A 21674-nucleotide genomic window follows, 5' to 3' on the forward strand; every position below is an offset into this window, starting at 1 on the left:
GCAGATACCTGGGGTCACATTCGGTGCAAGACATTCTCTGCTTCCTCTCCTGCTTTCCTCCTACACCTTGCTTCTAAACTGGGCTACAAAGTCATGCGGCCCTTTCTTTTGGCAGACCCAAAATATGGTTGGGAATGTCTTGTAATATGCTGTCCATATGTGAACAGACGTCTCCACTACAGCTTTTTATGCAGTATGGTAGAGTATTTTAGTTACGTAAAGTTAAGTGATTGGCAAACTTTTTTAACTTAAAGATAACTCTTACTTTGAGAGGTTAGAAAAAATTTCTTGCTCTCCACAAGAAATGTGGGGCTTATGCTGAGTGAAGCAATTGAAGAATTATTCAGTGTTCAGGTGTTGGTCTGTAGGCATTGGTCTTTTGGATTAGGCTTTCAAAATACAGAGAGAGAGAGAGGAAAGACTGACAGTCTTTCTTCATTTATTCTGCATGCATTATGGGAAAATTACAATGTATTTCAGGAGTATTTCAAGTAAAATACAAATCATTAGATCCTAGCTTAGATACTGGAGGTAAGACATCAGCTGATCAAAGTGATTTACACTCAAGTATTACGTTCATTTTGATTTGAGCTAATGCTAGTACACAGTCATACATTTTGAACTTTGATTTACAGTTTATTCAAGCGTCATATTCTTAAGCAGCTTGAGTCCTGAATTCATGCAGCTGTATTATTCCTATTGCTCAGCTAAGGTCAAATAAATGTATGATCTCAATTCATGTGTGTTTAAAATTAAAGGGGATTTTGTAGAATAGAGCTTGGTCTGAATGAGACTTACTGAAAATGAGAGAATGTTTCTTCTGACTCAACTTTTCAGTCTCACTCATGTTAATATAAAAATTAGTTTAGAATTAAGAATACTGGGGAAAAAAAACCCAGAAGCTTCAGATTAAAAGTAGTTTGCAATACTATCTTATTTAAGTTGTGCTTGAATCAGCTCGTATCTTCCTCAGGGTACTGGTGGTTCTATACCCGCTTCAGATTATTTTCTTTGAGACACAATTATTTAAAGTTTTTTATTGCTTAATTCATTTTTCTGAGAGCCGTGAAATCTTAAGATTTCATTTGACAGTAACCAACATAATTTCTAAGCTATACTTTTGTAGATATGATGTTCCTTTCAAATCGCATTTCTAAAGGAACACACATTCTCTGAGGTGGTTTCCTTCTCCTCAGTTACTCAGTACTGTTATTTACAAACATGCCACTCAGCAGGCCAATTTGTGTGGCAGTACTTGTGCTTCTCTTGTGCAGATCTTACATTTTCTTGTATGTTCTAAAATGCTCGCCATGATCTAACTGTTCTTTTATCCTTTATAATTGTTTATGTAGGCAATCGTGGCCAACAAAAATCGATGTACCCCAAGATCTGGAGGATGACCTTACAGCTTCTCCTCTCTCCCATGCACCTGTTCCTCAGTCACCAGCTCGCACGGCTGAGAATGTTCTCAACGGCCACAGGAGCAAGGGCCTTGGCGATTCAGCAAAGAAAGAAGATGTCCCTGAATTAGCTGGACCGGCACTTTCAGCAGTCCCATCAGTGAGTTTAAAACCCACTACAAGTGGCCGGAAGTGCTTGTTCAGAGTAGAAGAAGATGAAGAGGAGGATGAAGAAGATAAGAAACCTATTTCTCTTTCTACTCAAGTTGTTCTGCGCCGTAAGCCTTCAGTTACGAATCGTCTTACTTCGAGAAAGAGCGCACCAGTCCTCAATCAAATCTTTGAGGAGGGCGAGTCAGATGATGAGTTTGACATGGATGAGAACTTACCCCCAAAGCTCAGCAGGTTAAAAATGAATATTGCTTCACCTAGCACAGTGCATAAACGCTATCACAGGAGGAAAAGCCAGGGACGGGGCTCTAGCTGCAGTAGCTCAGAAACAAGCGATGACGACTCGGAAAGTAGGAGACGCCTAGACAAAGATAGCGGGTTTACTTACTCCTGGCATAGACGGGATAGTAGTGAAGGGCCACCTGGCAGCCAAGGAGATGGCGGTGGACAAAGCAAACCAAGTAATGGAAACGGAGGGGTAGACAAAACGAGCCCAAGTGATAACAACAAGGGTGGGGGGAGTCCCTCCGGTAGCTCCAGTGGTAACACCAACAACACTTCAGGTTCCACTCGTAGATGCGCTGGATCCGGAAACTCAATGCAGCTATCGTCTAGAAGTGCAGGGGAACTGGTTGAAAGCCTGAAGTTAATGAGCCTTTGCCTAGGTTCACAGATTCACGGCAGCACTAAATACATTATTGATCCTCAAAACAATCTGTCCTTTTCTAGTGTAAAAGTACAGGAGAAATCAACATGGAAAATGTGTATAAGTTCCAGCGGAAGTGTGAACCAGGCTTCATCGTTGGGCAACCTAAAATTTTTTTCTGACCAAATGTCAGACACAGCGAACGAATTGGAACGGATAAAGAACAGGAACTTGAAAAACAATGTGCTACAACTACCTCTCTGTGAAAAGACGATATCTGTGAATATTCAGCGGAACCCAAAGGAGGGGCTGCTGTGTACCTCCAGTCAAACCAGTTGTTGTCATGTCATTTGACAATGACCTGACTTTAATAGCTCAATCTACTTAACAGCATCATTCTTCCTGTTCAGAGCTGTGAACACCTTGTCACCAGACCCCCTTTTGTTGTCTTAAGATTTTTGAGTGGGCTTTGAGCAGTTATTTATTACACTTTTATTTTGTGTTTGCTTGATGGTATGACAATGCATGGTCTTTGCATGCTGCTAGCCGATACGTTTTTCTTTTTCAACAAAACAGAATATTTTATTGTGTAATTTTTACATTTATAATTTTACTATGGAAGATCTGGATTAAATTAAAATAAATATCTGGATCCTAATGTAAATGGAGCACTTAGAAGTTTCATGTTCTGCACTTAAACTAGAGAGAGAAGCTTTCGTTTGCTTGTGAAATGTTAATTCTTGTTCTGACCTTCTGTGATATCTAAAATATGTGATATGTGGCATACTTCTATATGTCTGAAACAGAACCAAAGCAATAATGTTTTGATGCTGAAAACTCTTCGGGGAGCTTTCAGATGTTCCAAGGCATGTACAAAGCAAAGATGCACTGAAAATTAGTGATCTTGAAATATGATTTTAAACCCACACCTATTTGTCTTAAGCTATGATGTGGATAAAGTTGTGGCTCAAAAATGAAACTGAAAAGATCTTGTTTTGCGAGAGGCAGTTTTCTTTAAAAAAAAAAAAAGGCAAGTAGATTTGTAAGGCAGCTTTCTCCCATAGAAATATGTTAATACTACAAGCAGACAATCTTCTTTTTTAATATAACGAAGGTAAATTATTAAGTCTACTTCTGAGTTTTTACATGCTAACTGAAAATAAAGTATTTGTATGAATTACTTTTGTTATTAGTATATCATGACACTTAATATTTTAGGTTTTTACCTTGTAAACCTTCTCCCCTATCCTATCCTCCCCTCCCCGAGATTTCAAAAGGCAATAAGGGATGGAAAACCTTTAGGTAATTGGATTCAAATTGAAGTTGTTGTTGTCATTTACATTTTTCTCATTATTACTCTTTTTAAGACTTAAAATACTGCTGTACACCACTTATTTTTCCCTCAGTAATCATGCTTTTTCATAAAGTCAATTTAAAATAGCATATAGGAAAGTATTTATTTTACAGCTCTTAGCCTTTCTGTCGGGTTTCCCATTGCCATGGCAAGGTCTTGATTTAGAGTATTTCTGTACAAAAGGATACTTTTGACCAGATGAATTAACTTTGTGGAATTTTATTATCTAGAATAAAATATATTGCAGATTGCTAGTTTTGGGAAGGGCAAGAATGTTTTATTTTTTCATGCTGTGCACTGGGTCTTCTAAGCAATGCTAGTGAAACTGGTGGTATTATGTAGCAGTGCCCTGGGCAGACCTTGGATGTCCGAGAGGAGTTTACACTGTTGAGCATCTCGTAACACTTGCAGAATGGTCAAATACAGCGCATTTCACATCCACCGCAGAGTGAGCAGAGCACCAAAGAACGGCGTTACGCTTGGTCATAATTTCTACAGCTCACGATGACTCTTCTTGATTAGTAACAGACTTTACTAAGAGAGTCTAGATTGCGGGGGGTATTCTTACTGGCTAGCCTCGCCAGGGATTTGACGTTCTGCTTCCTAAACAAGGCGAAGGATAAGTGTTTTACTTCTTTAAGTTTTAAACTCTAGTTGCGGTTTAGTCAGTGTGATATTTATAAATCAGAAGCTACAAGAATAGATGTGTGGGTGAAGCCATAGAACATGTTTGTTTGAAATTTTTGAGCAGGGATCTTACCAAGGGCCAGAAATGAGATGTGTGGTTCACAGACAGTGAGCGTAGGAGACAAGTTTATAAAGGGCATTGGCAATAAACTTATTTGTTGCAGCTTTTTTCCAAGTATTGTAAATACTCTTTCCTGATACTATGTACAGCCTTGGAATGGCACCTTTTAACTAACCCCGGGTGTATTTTGTTTCCGATGTTTTTATATACAACTGTATATATGGTGCTCACTTTAGAACAGCAGTGTTGACCATTTATGCTGCATAGTTGTATTATAGCCTTAGAGTCGTGTGCGGTTGGTTGAACCTTTGGGTGTACAGATGTTAGTCTGAGTGGCGTCCTTTATCCATTTGTTGATAGGTGAATGATTGTGCATGTGGTGTATGTTGTATTATGTTGTCACGTAAAAGGAAGGGCGAGAATAACCACTACGTTAAGATAATATTGGACCAAACTATTTAGAGCAAGTAAACAGTTTCTTGTACCCCTTAACGTGTCTTTAAAAGTTGCATATAGTTACAGTAGTGTATAAATTAAATATTGTGGAAAAACAATTAGTCTTGTATTTTTCTGTATGTGTGTATATAAATATATATATAAAAAAAATAATGTACCTCTAGCAACTTAATCTGTATTTAAGATGTGACAATCTTGACACAGAATTTTAAGAGTAGCAGTATAAATAAGCAGAATTAATGAACAGAAATATAAAAATTTCTCACCAAGAAAGAGTCCGTGTGTGTGTTAAGAGGGTACAGAAATATCAGCTGATCTTATTGCTTCTGGCAATGTTTGGCTTTTTCATTGTATAAACATTCATGGTGTGCGACAGAAATGGAAAATCCAGTTAATAAAAGTGATACCTTGATTGATGCATAACCTATGACTTGCACGTCGATGCGGTTTGTTACTCCCGGCGCTCACTGCGTAAGGGCAGCACAAGCTCCTGGCCGCGTACCCCACGCGGCAGCACACCGGAGGTCAGACCTGAACTGCAGACACTGAATAGCTCATGCTGAGCAGCGCTGACCAAGTTCACGTGGAGCAATGAAGGGAAATAGAAAGCGGCAGAAATGTTAAGCTCGGCTGCCTTGAAAAAATACACCTTTGTGTGTGGATGCGTGTTCATTCGCAAACTTGCAGTTACCCTCTTGCATAGATCAAGCTTGTTAATTTGGGCTTAAAAGTTGTCACGGTTGGCACCTGCTAAAATCGCTTTTTGTTGAAAGGTTGAGGTTGCTGTTTCTTAGGCAGAACTTCAGAATGATTTAAATGGTTTGGTAAACTTTACCAGCTGCTGTTCAGCCAGAGAACATTGGTGACAAACTTGTCCAACTTCACCGTCTTAGCAAACCTGGTGCTTTTCTGGCAGCTCTGGAGTACAGAATACAATGGGTTTCAAACTCTCAGCTACAGTATTTGCTGTGCGTGTGCCCTGTCTTATCTCAGCCACATGTGTCCGTTAGTCATGGGAGGGGATACTGCACCCACCCCCGCTGTAACTCTTGGGGAAAGTAAGGCGCTTTACTTGTCTCAGGTTCCTTGTTAGATGCAATGATTGGTTGTATACCAGTTGGCCAAATCTGCATAGGTGGTGTGTAAACTAGTATTTTTTTTTCTCTTGTGAAGATGTATGCGAGTTGAAGTTTCACCAGTACAGATTGAATGTTTTTAATCCAAACCTAACCCAGTACTATTCTTCTCTGCAATGTAAAATGGGTAATAGTAAAAAAAACAATGTTAGCATCAGCTCAGAAGCAAGTAGCGGGGCGTGGTGACTGTGCACCAAAAGATGGGTGCCTTAAGACAAAGCTATGGTCACCCAAACTGCCCAAGATCTAAAACCACAGTGTCTGCATGCGTGCTCTGCTCCGTTTCTGCCGTCCCATGTAACGGGATCCCAGGAGTTAATGCCACTTCTTCACTGCAACTGCTTTGCAGTGTACTTTTTACAACTGTGCCCCACATGGCGATGTTTAGACTGCCACGTCCTGGAAAACATCTGCTCCTGAACACTTAGTCTAAAATTAAGTATGTCAGTACAAGAATGGAAAGAACAACTGAAATACCTAAGCTGAAATCCAGGCGTGTGCTCTCACGGTCATCACTTACAAACGGCCGTGCCCTAACGTGCAGTTAGGAGAGTAATGCTGCTTATTATTGCTGTATTTTTTCCCAGGTACTGTGAAGAGCAGCTCAGGGTGAGGAGCGGGTAGCAGCGCTTGCCAGCGCTTCTGGAACATGTTCTGCCCACTTCGCCCCACCAGCACATGCTACAGTAAGGGGCATGGGACTGCCTGAGCGTGGGTGGTACCAGTTTACCCTTAGAGATGTCTCTGGTGACCTGTGGCTGGAGCGGTTCGGCACAACCTGCTCTTCTGCAGTGATTTAACCGCTCATGAAACACAAACTGTAACCAGCCGGAGACGGTATGGACAGAGAGTGTTTGGCATGCTTACAGGGGTTAATGGCATTTAACAAGGTATGTAATTATATGCAATTAATGTATGATTGCTTTAAGATTGGCTAGTTGTGAGAAGCTGTACCCACAGGCTTCTGCAGCTGGGACCTTGCCATTGCTGGTGAGCTTCCCAGCTCTGGTTAATGTGAAACGGGGTGGAGGTGGTAGCAGGCAAGGAGCGGCTGAGGAACCCACGGGGCTGTGTCCATGCCTCAGCGAGGAAAGGCGTAACAAATCTTGTACTACCCTCCTCTTTTTTATTTTTTAAGGCAACAAGGCCAAGCAATAACATCTCAGCAGTTGGTATGCGCAGGTCAGACTTTTTTTTAACAAATTTGTCATTAGCAAGTAAAGAAATGTGCTAGCTGGTTATAGAGAAATCCCGATGTGGATGGCTGGCAATAAACGGAGAACAGGGGCAAACTGGAATGTCCCGAACATTAGAGACAACCAAGCCACCCAGACAGCCTTTCCCATGGTTAAGTTCATGTGGATGAATCAGAACAGATCCATCTGTTGCTAATTCCAGAGTGACTTGCTTTCAGTAAAAGGTGTTTGAGTAATAACACCTTGACGTGACTGTACTTGGGAAAGCATAACGGTGACTCACTTGTTTAGTTGCCTACTGACTGAAGCCAGCGAGGCTCCCTCACTGAAGTCACGTCAGTACGGTGTTTCAAGGGACAGCCGGATTGCCCTTCTCCGGAGCAATGTCTCTGTAGCTGTTGTAGCCAGCTCCCTTCTTGAAGCACAGGCCCTGGCGATTTTTTTTTTTTTTTTTTTGAGCTAAAAATTGTAATTACTTGTAACAAGTTGACTCAGTTTGGCCTATCTCTATGTATTACAAATGACATAAATTTCTAGAAGTCAAGAACCCTGAATTATTGACAGAGTAGTCTATTATACTAGGGGGAAAAAAAAAGAGATGATCTCTCTTTACTTTCCCAGATGGTAGAAAAATTATGTCATATGAAAAATGCAAGTATACTTGATACTTTAGAGGACTTGAAAAGCATAGGATTTTTGTAAGGACTTCACTAGGCTCTCAGATGTGTCATGTCAGATCTCCTTAGCAATTAATTTCAGCAAACCCTTGTGCAACATCTTCCTCTCTCTTCCCTCTCACTGCTCTCTCTCGAGAAACACAGGGCTGGGGGAGGCAGGAGGGGAAGGATCTGTTTTTCTCTGGGCACTTGTGTGCCACGCGCACTCAGCTTGAGTGCCGCAGGCCTGGGAGAGGTTCGGCTCAGTGCTGCAGACCTGGGAGCGAGCAGGAAGGGCTGGCGAGCCCTCACTCACACCAGCGATGACAGATGCCATCACCACTGCGTTTTTGTATCAAGCAGCGGGGTGGAGAGAGATCCTTCCTCTCTAAGGGCATCAGTCTTCAGGGCTGACAGGTGAGTCACCAGGCTCTGCTGTCAGCTCCAGCCAACTCTTGGATGAGGCAGGGGAGAGCTTTCCTGAAGAAAGCGCATGGCGGTAGTAGGCACGGTTCCCACTGGCTCTGCTTTGAGTAAGGAATTAAACTCTCAATCGCTGCAAGTCTTCCTGAAGGAGATTTGAGATCGATTCCCTCAGATACAGGCAGGCTAAAATACCCAGATTGTTTGCCTGCTCACAGAGGAACCTTTCCTCATGTAACAGTTCCAGTGTTTTCCTCGTCTACTGCCCTTAAGTTCACGGGAGGTGCTGCAGTCTGGCAAGTACAAGAGATCCTGAGTCAGCAGATCCCTCTGGGCTACTCAATTAGACCTGTGGCTCACAACGTACCTGATGAGAACTTTTGTATCACCAGTAAATTATTTATGACTGCCCTTTCCCTTAAAAACAGCTTTCTTGGTTGTTATTGCTGCTGCTAAGGAGACATGTAAAATTCAAGCCTTATGGCTAGGTACAGGCTACTCCCACACAGTCGTCTTCCCAAACAAGATGCCTCCAGACTCATCCTAGGTTTCTCCCTAAAGCTTGAGACCAGAGATTAACTTATTTTATTTCTTAGACTCGGGCACTGGAAGAGCTGCCACGCACCCCAGCGTGCCTGTTTCACCGCACTCCTGAAAGGTGCAGAGGCAAGGCTGTCCCTGTGAGGTGTAAGGGTCTCTCTAGTCGGGTAATGGACTGGGCTGTGAACCTCCAGGGACGGACTCGCTGCCCGTGATGGGGGCACAGGCAGAGCGTAAGCTGTGCCCTGCCCAGTCCCGAGGCAGCTGCTTGGAGCCCATTCACGCTTTCCGCAGCCCCTGCATGAACCCACCACTATTTGCCTGAAGGGCCCGAGCTGCAGCTTCAGCTGTCGCTGTTCGCAAACTGCTCGATGACCCCAAGGAAGAAGACAGAAGATGCTCACCGGGAACCAGACACCTCTGCTCTAGGTGGCTTTGCTTCCTTTCACTTCAGTGCGCTTTCCCCTGGAGCCCACTGTGCCCTTCTCTATTGCACGTTGAGAAAACCAGACCAACGGCCTCATACGTCAGCTCTGCACCAGGGGATGGCCTGAGCACGATGGGAAAACAAAGTCTCCACTCTAACTGCGTGCCTTGGGGACACAGTTACCCAGACTAGGAACAGACATACAGATTACACAGCTTGGGAATGGCAGCTACTGGTAAATATCTTATTTACTCTTTCTAGTATTTTCATCTGACAACAGATTTTTGTCAGTAGGTTTCATCCCTAGCATCCCACAATTTTTACAGATATACATACAGCAGAAAGAAAACGATACAAAGACACTCATAAGCATAGACAGAAACATTTTTTCTCTCAAATGAGAAATGAAAATAGATGACATCATGAAAGTAAAAAACCAAAAAACAAACCAAAACCCAATATCAAACAGCATGAAACACAGCAGCCACCCTCCCCCCGCCCCCCCCCCCCCCCCCCCCCCCCCCCCCCCCCGGGTTAAAGGACGAAGCGCAGCATACAGAGGAATAGGAGCTAAATTTCAGTTCAGTGACAAAATATTACTTGGCAATATACAGGTAACATTTCTCAGCCAGCTAAAGCGTATGCTCTTTAGGACAGAAACACTCTCTGTCATGACTGTGTAGCATCTGTGATGCTAAAACAAGAGTTCTCCCGGTATCTAGAACAAACTCTAATCCCTATAAAACAAAGGATTCCCATACTTCTCTCTCACTCACACTATGGAAGGTCAGAATTCCTCTATACCTCCTAGCTTTAGGTGGAGAATCCACCTAAAGAACACTATTATCCCCATTTATAGATAAGGAAACAAAGCAGAAGTGAAGGGATTTACCCAAGGCAAGGGCAACAGCTAACGTTACTTATGTCACCGGGTACTTAAACCTTACTAGAAATTTTCCTGTTAGTCTACAGAAAACAGGAGAATGAAAGGACCACATGGACAACCAGAGTCAGTTTTGCAGAAGTCTACTTATTTTTTTTCACATGATCACAGTTGAGACACGACTCGATTCCTTTTCTAACCCATCTTAGGAAATTATTCCAGACACCTGATACAGTTGCCATCAGCAAAACACACCAATTTTATGCTCATAAGCCAGCACAATCCCTTCAAAATGGCTATGACAAGCTCACAAGAACATATTCCACCAGGAACCCATCCCACAGATTTTTCTTCTCCTGAACTGTTTGCTCAAAAACACGGACTAGGCAGTACAAGTAAAACTTGAACAAACGTGAGCTACCTCAGATCGAAGTGGGCAAGAATCTGCAAAGCTGGGGAGCTTTCATGGAGAACATGCTGGTCCCCTCCTCAAAAAAGCTTCGGTCTTGGGACTTCTACGGCGCTATAGGAAGGGAGCCATGCTCCCCTCAGAGATCCCTGCTGGTTGCTCAGGGCAGAGCTTGTGCAGCCACAACCCTGCCACGGCTTCGGGAACAGGCTGCGAAACAGCAGCAGCCCATGAGATACCCCTGAAATAGCAGCAGCGTGGGGGACGCACAGCGGGAGAAGCAAGAACAGAGACAGCAGCTGTAGCACGGTTTCGCTCCTCTTCCCGAGGGAACGGAGTCGTTTCTTACTGGGTCACGCTTGCAGAGTTTGAGAAATGCTAATTCTAAATTCCAGACAGAATACATTATTTCGGCTTAGTTATACGACTCTGCTGTGGGGGGCCTGTGGCAGAAATCTGAAATGTGCAAAGTAGGCAAATACCTTAATAATTGTAACAGCAGACTTTTCCAAACAGAATTCCAGCAAGTATCACATATAGGTAAGTTACATCTACCAAAGGTGACAGCAGGAGAAAATAAACCGTCTCAAGGTCACAGGAGCAAACACTGTGGATTTTGGTCCTATTACTGTCAGAAAACAATGAAACATTAGGAAAACTACCTTTTTGTGAAATGCAAGGAAAAAAAAATGAGATATTCACTACATACACGAGTACTGGTATATCAAGTATCAAGTTTAATTGATCTGTTACTATCAGTTCATTGAAGATCCATTCGTACAACACTGCAGTTCAAGATCCAGGGAAGCGATACCAAAATCCAATGTAAATTAAAAAATAAATACACTTCATAAATTACTGATCAGCAGTCTGTTTCCTACTGAATGCTTTTTACCCGGCTTTTGAAAGGATTTTAGTTGGGGCTTATTTAGGTAACTAGCACACAGGAGTATATAACGCACACGTTATAATATTTATGTTCAACTACTTCTCAGATCATACAGGGAACAATCATGTATTTCATTATGCAATGTATAAAATATTTAAATTACTTTGCTATGTGCAAACAGTAGCTAATAAGCAAGTCTTTGAAATAATACAGGATTGATTAGCTATTGTAAAAAAGGAACAAAAGGGGCAATAACCCCAAAGGGACAGTACACTGAATTAAACACTAGTCTACCTTCTTTTTTTTTTCCTTTTACAAAGTTGCAGTCGAAAACTCTAGCTGGCTTCTGGATGCTCACTCACAGGATCTGTTTTCAATCACTGGAAGCACGGTGAGCCTGGCAGATTTCAGCCAGACCTAGCATAAGCTGGAGTGCTTTATTTGGTGTCAACTTCACAAACGGTTGCATATAAGGAACAAAGAGAGCAGGAGAGAAGATCTTTTTTTTTTTACAGTGTCAGGCAAAGAACATTTACCAAGTATCATATAAGCAGGTGCCACCTACTGAATAGATGGTAGAGTGCACACTCTGAGAGCTACACATCATCATAACCGAACGCTCAAGAAGCGCCCGCATTCGCATGTGACTGCTTTAGTCATCCTCGCTCCTTCATGTTTACTCCTTCAGTGACTCAGCCGCAAGCTTCATTTGCTGTGAGAGAAGGGAGAAAAGAAAAGGTACACTAAGTGCAGTGGTCGCATGGCGAATTACACAACACAGCAAAACCTGAAAGCGGGACACTTCTGGATCCAACCGAAATAATAAAACTACACAAAAAAATTAACTCGAGCTTTGACAGTTAAAAACAAAAACGCAAGTCTGTTATGGCTGACTTTTACAAACGACACAGTTTTAACAGAGGTATTGCTTTTCCCACCAAAAGACTCAGCAAACGATGATGCAATTTGTATGCCGATTAATTCTTTTCGTGATGAATAATGCCTTACGCTGAAATTACCGGGCCCAACAGATACAGGAAAAAAACCTTCTCCCTCAGACTCACGCCCGGGGGAACTGCTGTAAGAACGGCAAAATGAAAAGCCGGGGGAAATTACTGTTGTATTGGAACTGTCTTCTGCCACTCCTAGGCAGTGACTGCGCTCGTGACAGTGCGCTGTGTAAGCTGGCATCGCCACCACTGCTCCTGGAAATCCCCGACCCCTATCTCCGGTCACGCCTGTCTGCAGGGTAACCGGCAGTCACCTCACCTCACCTCATCTCATCTCTTCTCCGGCAGCGCTGGCTGCTACCTAAAACAATGGCAGTAAGCACAGACACGTACAGCTGATGGGCTTCACTGGAAATCCGCTCTTACAGTTAGGAAGACATCCATGCCAGGCTGGAATTAAGAATGCTCATCTCTGAATCACAGATTGATTTATTTATTTATGTCTTCAAATACAGGATAGTTCTTTGAGATAACTTCAGGTAAGCAAAATGCTCACCACAATGAAGGACTGCAATATCAGAATCTCAGACACAAAGGGAATTAAAAAAAATAATTATTAGTTACTCCTTGTTACAGCAGATATTCATTCTGAAGACATTAATGCAATTTGCTTAGTCAGTGGGAGAATCTACCTACTGGCCAAGCGGTATGCACATTTTTAAGGTACATTACTTTGCAGATGTAAAATTTTAGTTCACTGTGAAGTCTTCAATACTGTAGAGGGGTTTTTTATTTTTAGAAAAATCATAAAAGTCATTTAGCCCTAAATATTTACGTTTTTAAGGGATCTTAAAAGGTCGACGAACTACTGACACAACGCTGCCCCCAATTTCCCATTGCACGACTGTTAGGCTGCAAGTGTTTTTCAGTATTTCTGTATTGCCCGTTTTCTTTTGCTGTTGAATTGAATGAAAACATCCTGTGATATAAGAAAGAGGCAGCAGAATGCTGTGGTGATACGTGTTATTTTCAATCCTGTTGTTAACCCTTTTTGTTTTCATTATCTTAGGACATCACCAGAGAGATCTCAGTGTGAAACCACAATAACAATTCCAGGCGTCAAAAATATCTGCTGAGTAAGAGAAACCAGAGCCACTCTTTGAAGTTTCTTGTTAAAGAGGATGTTTCATAATACAGAATTTACAGAGGCAGTGAGAGCGGAGTTTCAGCTGTGCCAAAGGCGTCTCTCACACATCACCTGGGGTTATCAGCTAAGGGTCTTGCAACGTCTGGAAGGCTGGAAACCACCCTGATATACTAAGAAATACTTACAGTGACTTAAGACCCCAAAGAAAAAGACTGAGAGACAACAGTCAGGGGAAGGAGGCCAGGTGGAGACCAGCCCAAAGGACAGGGTGAGGGGCAAAGGCAAGGAGATGCACAGCACTGCTGGAATTCAGGAGGCCGCAGGCTGGTGTCCAGCATGGCTGCCTCCTTCGAGGCAATTTGGCAGACAAGGAAAGAAAAAGGCTGGACACGAAAAAATGTGAGTGATCATATGAAGAAATAATTTATGCAGCTTCCAACTCCTAAGCAGCTGTGTAGTTTCCCTATCACCCACCCAGTGGTGGATGGACATGTGCTTCTGAGTTCAAGTTCTTTCTTTTATGCTTGTACTTGGTTTTATACAAATGGCCCAGTACCTATGAGCTATTAGAAAAACAAATACCTAATAATGCTATCAAAAAAAATTGGAAAAGAGGAAACTGCAAATACAGTGGACACTTTCATTCAATTTCTATCCCGTAACATGAAGATGTCAGATTGCTTTAACACAGCACCTTCTAACTTTCCTTTGCTGCTAGTCTGTGCCTGAACCCATTCCAAAACATTACCCTGCATGATAAAACCCACCTACAATAACTCTTCTTTACCATTTTTATCTGTATTTCCATGCCATCTATAAGGGAAGTAAAATTAGTTTGTGATACAAATATTTATATGCTTCTCCATAGCAACAGTGCAGAAAAAAAGCCATAGCTAAACACCGGCATACAGATTCCTCTTCTGCGTCCTGATTCACTTACTTATGTAAATAAATGTCTGTATAAAACTACAGCATCTCAACTAAAGTGACTTCTACCCCTATTGTAAAAGCATTAAAAAGGTACAAAAGACAGCAACTTAATTCAGTTCATGATTCATCGAATTCAAACCTAATTCTCTTACTTTAGAATGATTTTCTTAAATTCTAAGCGTTGTTGTAATTATACAGGGATTGATGAGGAATGTAGAAAACTGGAAAGGTATTTTTATTCTCTGATTTCTGCAGGGCTTGCTGAAGTCTGGGAAAAAACCAAGCGCATGACTATTAATGATGACTAGATGGTAATCTGTCCAAAAATTCTGTACAAGCGGGACTACTGTCATTTATTTTTGAAGGCCCTCCTAATTTTAACTGAGCTAATCTTATGCTAGTATTCTCTTATGCTAGCATTTTTAAAATATATGACGAACAAACTCCCCAGCTTCTTCAGTGGGCCAGCGAGTAGAAAAACCTCTTAAAATAGCTTCACGTGCTGCCATGGCGCACACAGCCTGGGCAAACCCAGTCCAAATGCAGTCACTCACGTATTTCAGGAAATGAATCATAAGCAATGTGAGAACCCCAAGAGCTGCATGTTTCATTTCTTCTTTATAATTTCTAATACCAAAACATATTCTGCAGTACCTGGCGGCACCAGGCTCCCCGAAGAGCTATCACTTTGGCAAGCCACATGTGGTGGCACCATTAGGCAGTAAAATTCTTTGCCAAGTTCAGGCTGAAGAATTTTTAAATTTTCTTTTCTTTTACTGTGAAAGGAAATGTTCCTTTTTACTGGGAAAATATTTCTCTAGGACAACATATGGGAAAGGGAGTGTATTTTTTTTCTGATTCTGAGAACGGGAACTGACAAGGTACATTTTAGGATCACCTTTCCCCTGATGGCCCCAAGAGGGGTCATTGACAAACCTGTGGGACTGAGTTAACTACTCTTTCATCAAAAAGACCTTTCTCTGTAAGTTTTAAGTAGTATTTTAAAAATATAGAAAAAGAGGTATTAAAAACTTCTCAATCTACTTTGCAGACCTACTAGATACATAATGACAAAGAAAAACAATGCTCAGTTGAGGGGTATTAAAAGCCTCTGTAAACTAACCAGAGGCATAGTTCAGAAAAGAGTGGGCTCAAGAAACCATTCTTCATTTGTTACCGGCTGAGAGTTACTAGTCAAATGTTTATGCTTCCCTCTTCCAAAATAGGTGGCTGGTGCATGACAACTGATCGCACAGTCCTGCTCCCTAGCCAGCTAGGCCTGGCTCTGCGCGGCACTTAGGATCGCGTCTCTCTCCCGCCGTGCGGCTGTACCAGCTTAATGGTCTGTTTTATGCAGCACGCTTAGCAACAGTAGCCTGTGCGTGCAATATGTAAGTGAAGCATATGTTTAAACTAATATTAGTTTATTGTAGCGGGGCGATAGTGTAGTTTAATCAAAAATTCTACTGTTAGGAATTGCTCTAAATATTTATCTGCTATAATTCAATAGGTTTGCTATTTCCATTTCATTAAGTTTAAATTTCTTTGTAAAGCACACATAATATAATTAGACAGTACTTTCAGCAGAAGTAACAAAAATTCTTCAATGCAGTTTACAAGTAGGCTTTACCAATTAATTAGATTTCACTACATTTCAATATTAAATTTTCTGAAAGCACTTTAATAAAACATAACAGATACTTTCACACCACAAATACAGTTGCATACCAAGCCTGGAAGTCAGGCTACTTCCTTTGTGTCTTCGCAACCAGAAACACAAATTTTAGTACACAGGGTATTGACTGTAGTTATCAACGACTGGTAACTCTCCAGTTAGAGGGTCTACGGAATTCTGATCTCGTGATTTAGTGCTACGAACAATACTACTTAATATATGCAAGTAAAGGAAATAGCTACAAACTCAAACTAACAGAAATACACAGTAACACCACAGACCTGGACTAAAGCAAAACCAGTTGAGTTGCCAAGGTTTTAACACCAGCAGCGCCAGGGCTCTGTTCAAGCCGCAGCCTCACTGGAAATCCAGGTCGCTTCTGCATGGCATGAGGAGAACCGTGGCCCACCTTCATTTTCAAACCCTGTGCACAGAGCCCAGGGGCGATGAGATGCTTTGCATCTCGCTCTGCGCAGCAGGGCTGCTTTGAGCATGACCATTGTATGCCCCGGCGTCAAGCTTCATTCTGCCCCTGCGGCTGAGAAGCGTGCGCTGCCTTCCACAAACCCTATCCTGCAAATCCATCTGTGACCTTCTTTCTGCACGAGGGGATGACAGAGATAAGCCGGCATTTCTGCTGTTACCAGTGCTCATTTCACACACGCTCATAATCTAATCAAATACCCTCAACTTCCCTATATGGTTTCTATGGGACAGCCAACATTTTATCAGGTGGCTAACAGTCTTTGCTTTCCTCACTTCTGGTTGTCTGTTTAATGTTGATTTCTTGCACTTGCTGAGCTTTGTGTCAAACGCTTAGAACACTCTTATTTTCCAGGTATGCTTCGTCCTGGTAAGCCAGCCTCTAACAACTCTTAATTTTACCGCTGTGTGTGTTAACGCCAACTGACAATTCAACCACAACCTGAGGAAAACGTTTTTAAAAAATAAAAAGTATTTAAAAGTGAAAACCAATGAAACCAGGAGTTAATGACTCACCTGCTCGGTGCTTTTCCATATACATACTCAACGTACACATATGTTTGTATATATGAAGAGCAGACATGTAAATAGCCATATAGTTAAATACAAGAAGATATAAAGGCAGATGTTTCTAATCAGCACCTCCATCTTCTGCTTTTCCTGTATTCACTATGTAGAACGGCTCATTAGCAGTTTACTGCTTAAAGAAAGCGTAGTGTTACACAGTATCTTTTGCACTTTCTCAAATTAATTATAATATGAAAACATGATGGATATATATTAAAATTATTCTTTCCTAATGGTGTACAGTCACAACAAAGGTAGTTTCTTGGGCCTTGAGCTGTTTGCTGACAACTGCAAGAACTGTATCAACTTAACCTGTAAGTACCAGTCAGTTATAGAAGAGGCAAATTAACACCTACTTTAAAACTCAGTAAGCCTCTTCTGCATCTAATGTTTTATTTTGTGTAAGAATGTAAGAACTTATTTCGTGGAAATTTGTTCTTGTTGATTATAATGGTGGAAAGTTGTGGTAACTTCGTATCTAGAACCACAAACCTTCCTCAAGGTTTCTGCATGTGGCATTTAACACTCTCTCAGGGAATGGAACTTAAGGACTTCAGGTTTGGGGTAACTTTTAAGCCTCATTTCTGACTCTAACCAGTTTTTCAGCAACCTCTCAGTTGCCATAGCTGGAGATAACTGATGCTTGTTTACAGTAGCAATAAACACCTTCTACACTACTACTCCTGTTTATAAATCCACACAGCCACAATATAACCCTGAATGCTTAAGTAACTCATCCAGTACAACCCCTTAAGTCTTCTTGAAAGGTATTGACTTCCAGAACACAGTTACCCCCCTACTTAAGTAATATGATAGAAGACTTGTTCTTCAAGACTTGCAGGAACGATTTCGCAACTTCCTTATTTAGCAGAGCCAAGACCAATGGCCCTGTGATGCTGCAAACCACTGAAAACAAATCTCTATAAAGAATCATAGAATCATTAAGGTTGGAAAAGACCTCTAAGATCATCGAGTCCAACCGTCGACCCAACACCACCACCCACTAAACCATGTCCCTAAGCGCCTCATCTACTCGTCTTTTAAATACCTCCAGGGATGGGGACTCAACCACTTCCCTGGGCAGCCTGGTCCAATGTTTCACCACTCTTTCAGTAAAGAAATTTTTCCTTACATCCAATCTAAACCTCCCCTGGCACAACTTGAGGCCATTTCCTCTCGTCCTATCGCTTGTCACTTGGGAGAAGAGACCGACACCCACCTTGCTACAACCTCCTTTCAGGTAGCTGTAGAGAGCGATGAGGTCTCCCCTGAGCCTCCTTTTCTCCAGGCTAAACAACCCCAGTTCCCTCAGCCGCTCCTCATAAGACTTGTTCTCCAGACCCTTCACCAGCCTCGTTGCCCTTCTCTGGACACGCTCCAGCACCTCAACGTCCTTCTTGTAGTGAGGGGCCCAAAAGTGAACACAGTATTTGAGGAGCGGCCTCACCAGGGCCGAGTACAGGGGCACGATCACTTCCCTACTCCTGCTGGCCACACTATTTCTGATACAGGCCAGGATGCCATTGGCCTTCTTGGCCGCCTGGGCACACTGCCGGCTCATGTTCAGCCGGCTGTCAACCAGCACCCCCAGGTCCTTTTCCGCCAGGCAGCTTTCCAGCCACTCTTCCCCAAGCCTGTAGTGCTGCATGGGGTTGTTGTGGCCGAAGTGCAGGACCCGGCACTTGGCCTTGTTGAACCTCATACAATTGGTCTGGGCCCATCGATCCAGCCTGTCCAGGTCCCTCTGCAGAGCCTTCCTACCCTCGAGCAGATCAACACTCCCGCCCAACTTGGTGTCATCTGCAAACTTACTGAGGGTGCACTCAATCCCCTCATCCAGATCATCGATAAAGATATTAAACAAGAAAAGCCATACATAAGCATTAAACAGCCAAAATGCAGATTTTTGATGAGGAAGTGAGAAGAATTTTAAACTGAAGATAACAAAAAAACCAAATGCTGAATTATGTAGCTCTCATGAGAAGGACTCTGTAAGCAATTACAGTAATTCAACTTTTTGAGGACTGAAAAGTTACCAAGCACTGCTACTATTATTCTCCTTACCTCTAGGCTGCATCTGGAATATTGTGTCTAGTTTTGGGGCCTCCAGTATAAGAAGCATACTGATCACCTTCACCAAGTCTAGCCATGGGACACAAGATGGGCAGGGAGTTGATGCACATGCCCTGTGAGAAAAGGCTGAGACACCTGCCAATATCTACAAGGAGGTTAGCAAGAAGATGGAGCCAGGCTCTTTGCTGAGGTGCAAGAGAACAAGAAACAAAGTGGTTGTAAAGAAATAAGCCCCCCCCAAAAAAAAAATCACTACAAGGATAACTAAGCACTGCAGCAGGGGCCCAGGGAGGTTTTGCAGTCTCTGTCCCTGGAGGTTTTCCAGACCCAACTAGAAAAAGCCTCAAGCAACCTGATCTGAATTTGGTGTTGACCCTGCTTTGAGCACAGGGTTGGACTAGAGACCTTCTGAGGTCCCTTCCAGGCTGAGAAATTTTTATTGTTGTTCCTACAGGAGTTGTGGCAGAGAAGTTTGCCTGGACTCTACAGAGCTAGAGTGGGAATCTGCTACAACAACTAGCAGGTTAACAGCAAAAAAAGAATTCTCTTCTTTCCTTTCTTGTATGCCTAATTCATGACAGAATACCAAGTAAAAAAAGCTAGTGTTAATGAAGCAGTAAGTTTGCAAAATTAGTAAGCACAGAGTCAGGAGAACTTGCAGAATCACATAAGTGCCTTGGAGTACTGTGCCTGATTAATAGCGCTGTGAGCCACAGCAGACAAAGCAAACCCATTTGTAGTTTTCCAAGATTTTTTTCTGATCTACTTCATATTGTCTCTGATTTAAATTGCAAAGTATTAATTAATACTCATTACAATATTCCTACTGTATTAGTCACCCTTGCTGAACCTTATTTTAGTTCAGTAGATAGTACAAAAATGCAGAAATAATAGTAGAAGCCACAGTAGATAGTATCATAGTATTTTCTTCTAAAGTATAGCTTACGTATTCTGACTGTCAGAACATTTATTTTTATCTTATTTTAGTTCATACTTTTAAAAATTCACTTCTTTCACCACATCTGACCATATAGCTGCAAAGTGAAAGATAACACACAAAGTTAAACAATATGTCTGAATGCCTAATGAAGAGCGTGTGCTCTAACCGCTCTCACAGGATGACAGACCAGCCTAGCAAATGCTCTCCCCTTTAGCTTATGCAATTACCTCTCATCCAATAGGCGGCCAGTCAATAGATTTTGGAGTCAGAAACTGTTGACTATCTTTGAAAGCCATGATGCAAAAATATCCAAAGTGACATGACCTTGATTGAGTCTCAGAGCAGAGGGAGGGACTGCACAGTCCTTCCAGATCCGTGCCTGTCAGTCATACATTTCTTTAATTTTGTGACCTGGGTCAAACAGACTTCACTACAGTTTAAGGGTGCAGTTTGCCCCTGGGTTAATAGCACGTCAACAATGTCTTAATGATTTCAGGGTGAGCTATGATAAAATGTATTTTCTCAGGAGTTTTGGATAACGTTAATTACCAGTTTGCAGTTACTAGTTACAATCAAGAGAAAATGGGTAAAACAAACCATTCCTCCTCTCTGAAGTTTAACAAGTTCATGCACTAAGCAGGATGCCCCTGCCCAGCTTATCCTTTGGAGGACAAATACCCAGCACTTCCAGAGTTTAGGCCTCTGGACGCAAACCCCTAATTTATGGATATGCCTGACACTGAGGTGTAACTGCAGACATAGCGGAGTTAGCCTTACACCAGCTGTAACAGCAGTAACAGCCTGGCTAAGAACCAGGTTGCTCAGTATACACTAACATACTCCTTCAGCTCACATGCTTTGCACTCACCCTGCCTCATGATTCAGGAGGCAGAGCTGAGAAACAGAGAAACCAGCGTCTGAAAAAATGCCAGCGCCAGTGGCGCGGGACTCGAAGGCACCGCAGTGAGATAGCCAACAGTCCTTCCTCCTCACGCTTCTGCTTGAATGATTAAGTGTTCAGGTGATGTCAAAAATACACAGCTCGCTACAGCTTCTGAGAGAATATACGTTTCGGTCTAACACTTTCAAGACAAGCAAAGCTATGTGAGCTCTGTGCTTCCATTTTTTCCAACTTAAGACTGGAAGGGACCTGCTGGGTTACAGACACAAGCCTCCCTCGAGTGCATAAACCCACGCAGTAGTAGAGGTTTAGCCCTGAGGAGACCACACATCTATTCCTGTATTACACATGCCAAAACCCACAAAGTTTTTGCCAACATCCTTTAACAAATTCTATTGTATGAAAGGCAAAAGACTAGTTTAAACTATTTAATGCCACAAAAAGAACAGAGGAAACAGCAAGAGCATGAACACATCTCCTTGTAACCCATGCAACAGCAGGGAATAGACTGTGTGAAAAGCCGAGATGGTCTCTCAGAACGAATTATGCCCAACCCTCAGAAGACGACAAAAAAATACTCCGTAACGCCATTACTTTCTGGACGCAGATTTGGCCATCACTGGAACCCAGGCACACAAAGCCCAACACCTAAGCCCCCAGAGCACCAGCGCCCT

The 21674-nt window shown here is 42.4% G+C and overlaps 2 protein-coding genes across 3 annotated transcripts in view; one reads left to right on the top strand and one right to left on the bottom strand.

Moving 5' to 3' along the window:
- The window catches only part of SNRK (SNF related kinase), a 46171-nt gene extending 40973 nt beyond the window's left edge, over nucleotides 1-5198 (top strand). For both annotated transcript variants that reach the window (XM_076331110.1, XM_076331111.1), the window contains exon 7: nucleotides 1353-5198. In XM_076331110.1, coding sequence (XP_076187225.1) covers nucleotides 1353-2571 — 1219 coding nt within the window. In that variant the 3' untranslated portion in view covers nucleotides 2572-5198. The remainder of the gene's footprint in view (nucleotides 1-1352) is intronic.
- Nucleotides 5199-11159: 5961 nt separating this feature from the next.
- ANO10 (anoctamin 10) overlaps nucleotides 11160-21674 on the bottom strand; it is a 134393-nt gene continuing 123878 nt past the window's right edge. The window contains exon 13 of the mRNA XM_076331116.1: nucleotides 11160-12046. Coding sequence (XP_076187231.1) covers nucleotides 12011-12046 — 36 coding nt within the window. The 3' untranslated portion in view covers nucleotides 11160-12010. The remainder of the gene's footprint in view (nucleotides 12047-21674) is intronic.

This window comes from Aptenodytes patagonicus, chromosome 2 (assembly GCF_965638725.1).
Source record: "Aptenodytes patagonicus chromosome 2, bAptPat1.pri.cur, whole genome shotgun sequence".
NCBI lineage: Eukaryota > Metazoa > Chordata > Aves > Sphenisciformes > Spheniscidae > Aptenodytes > Aptenodytes patagonicus.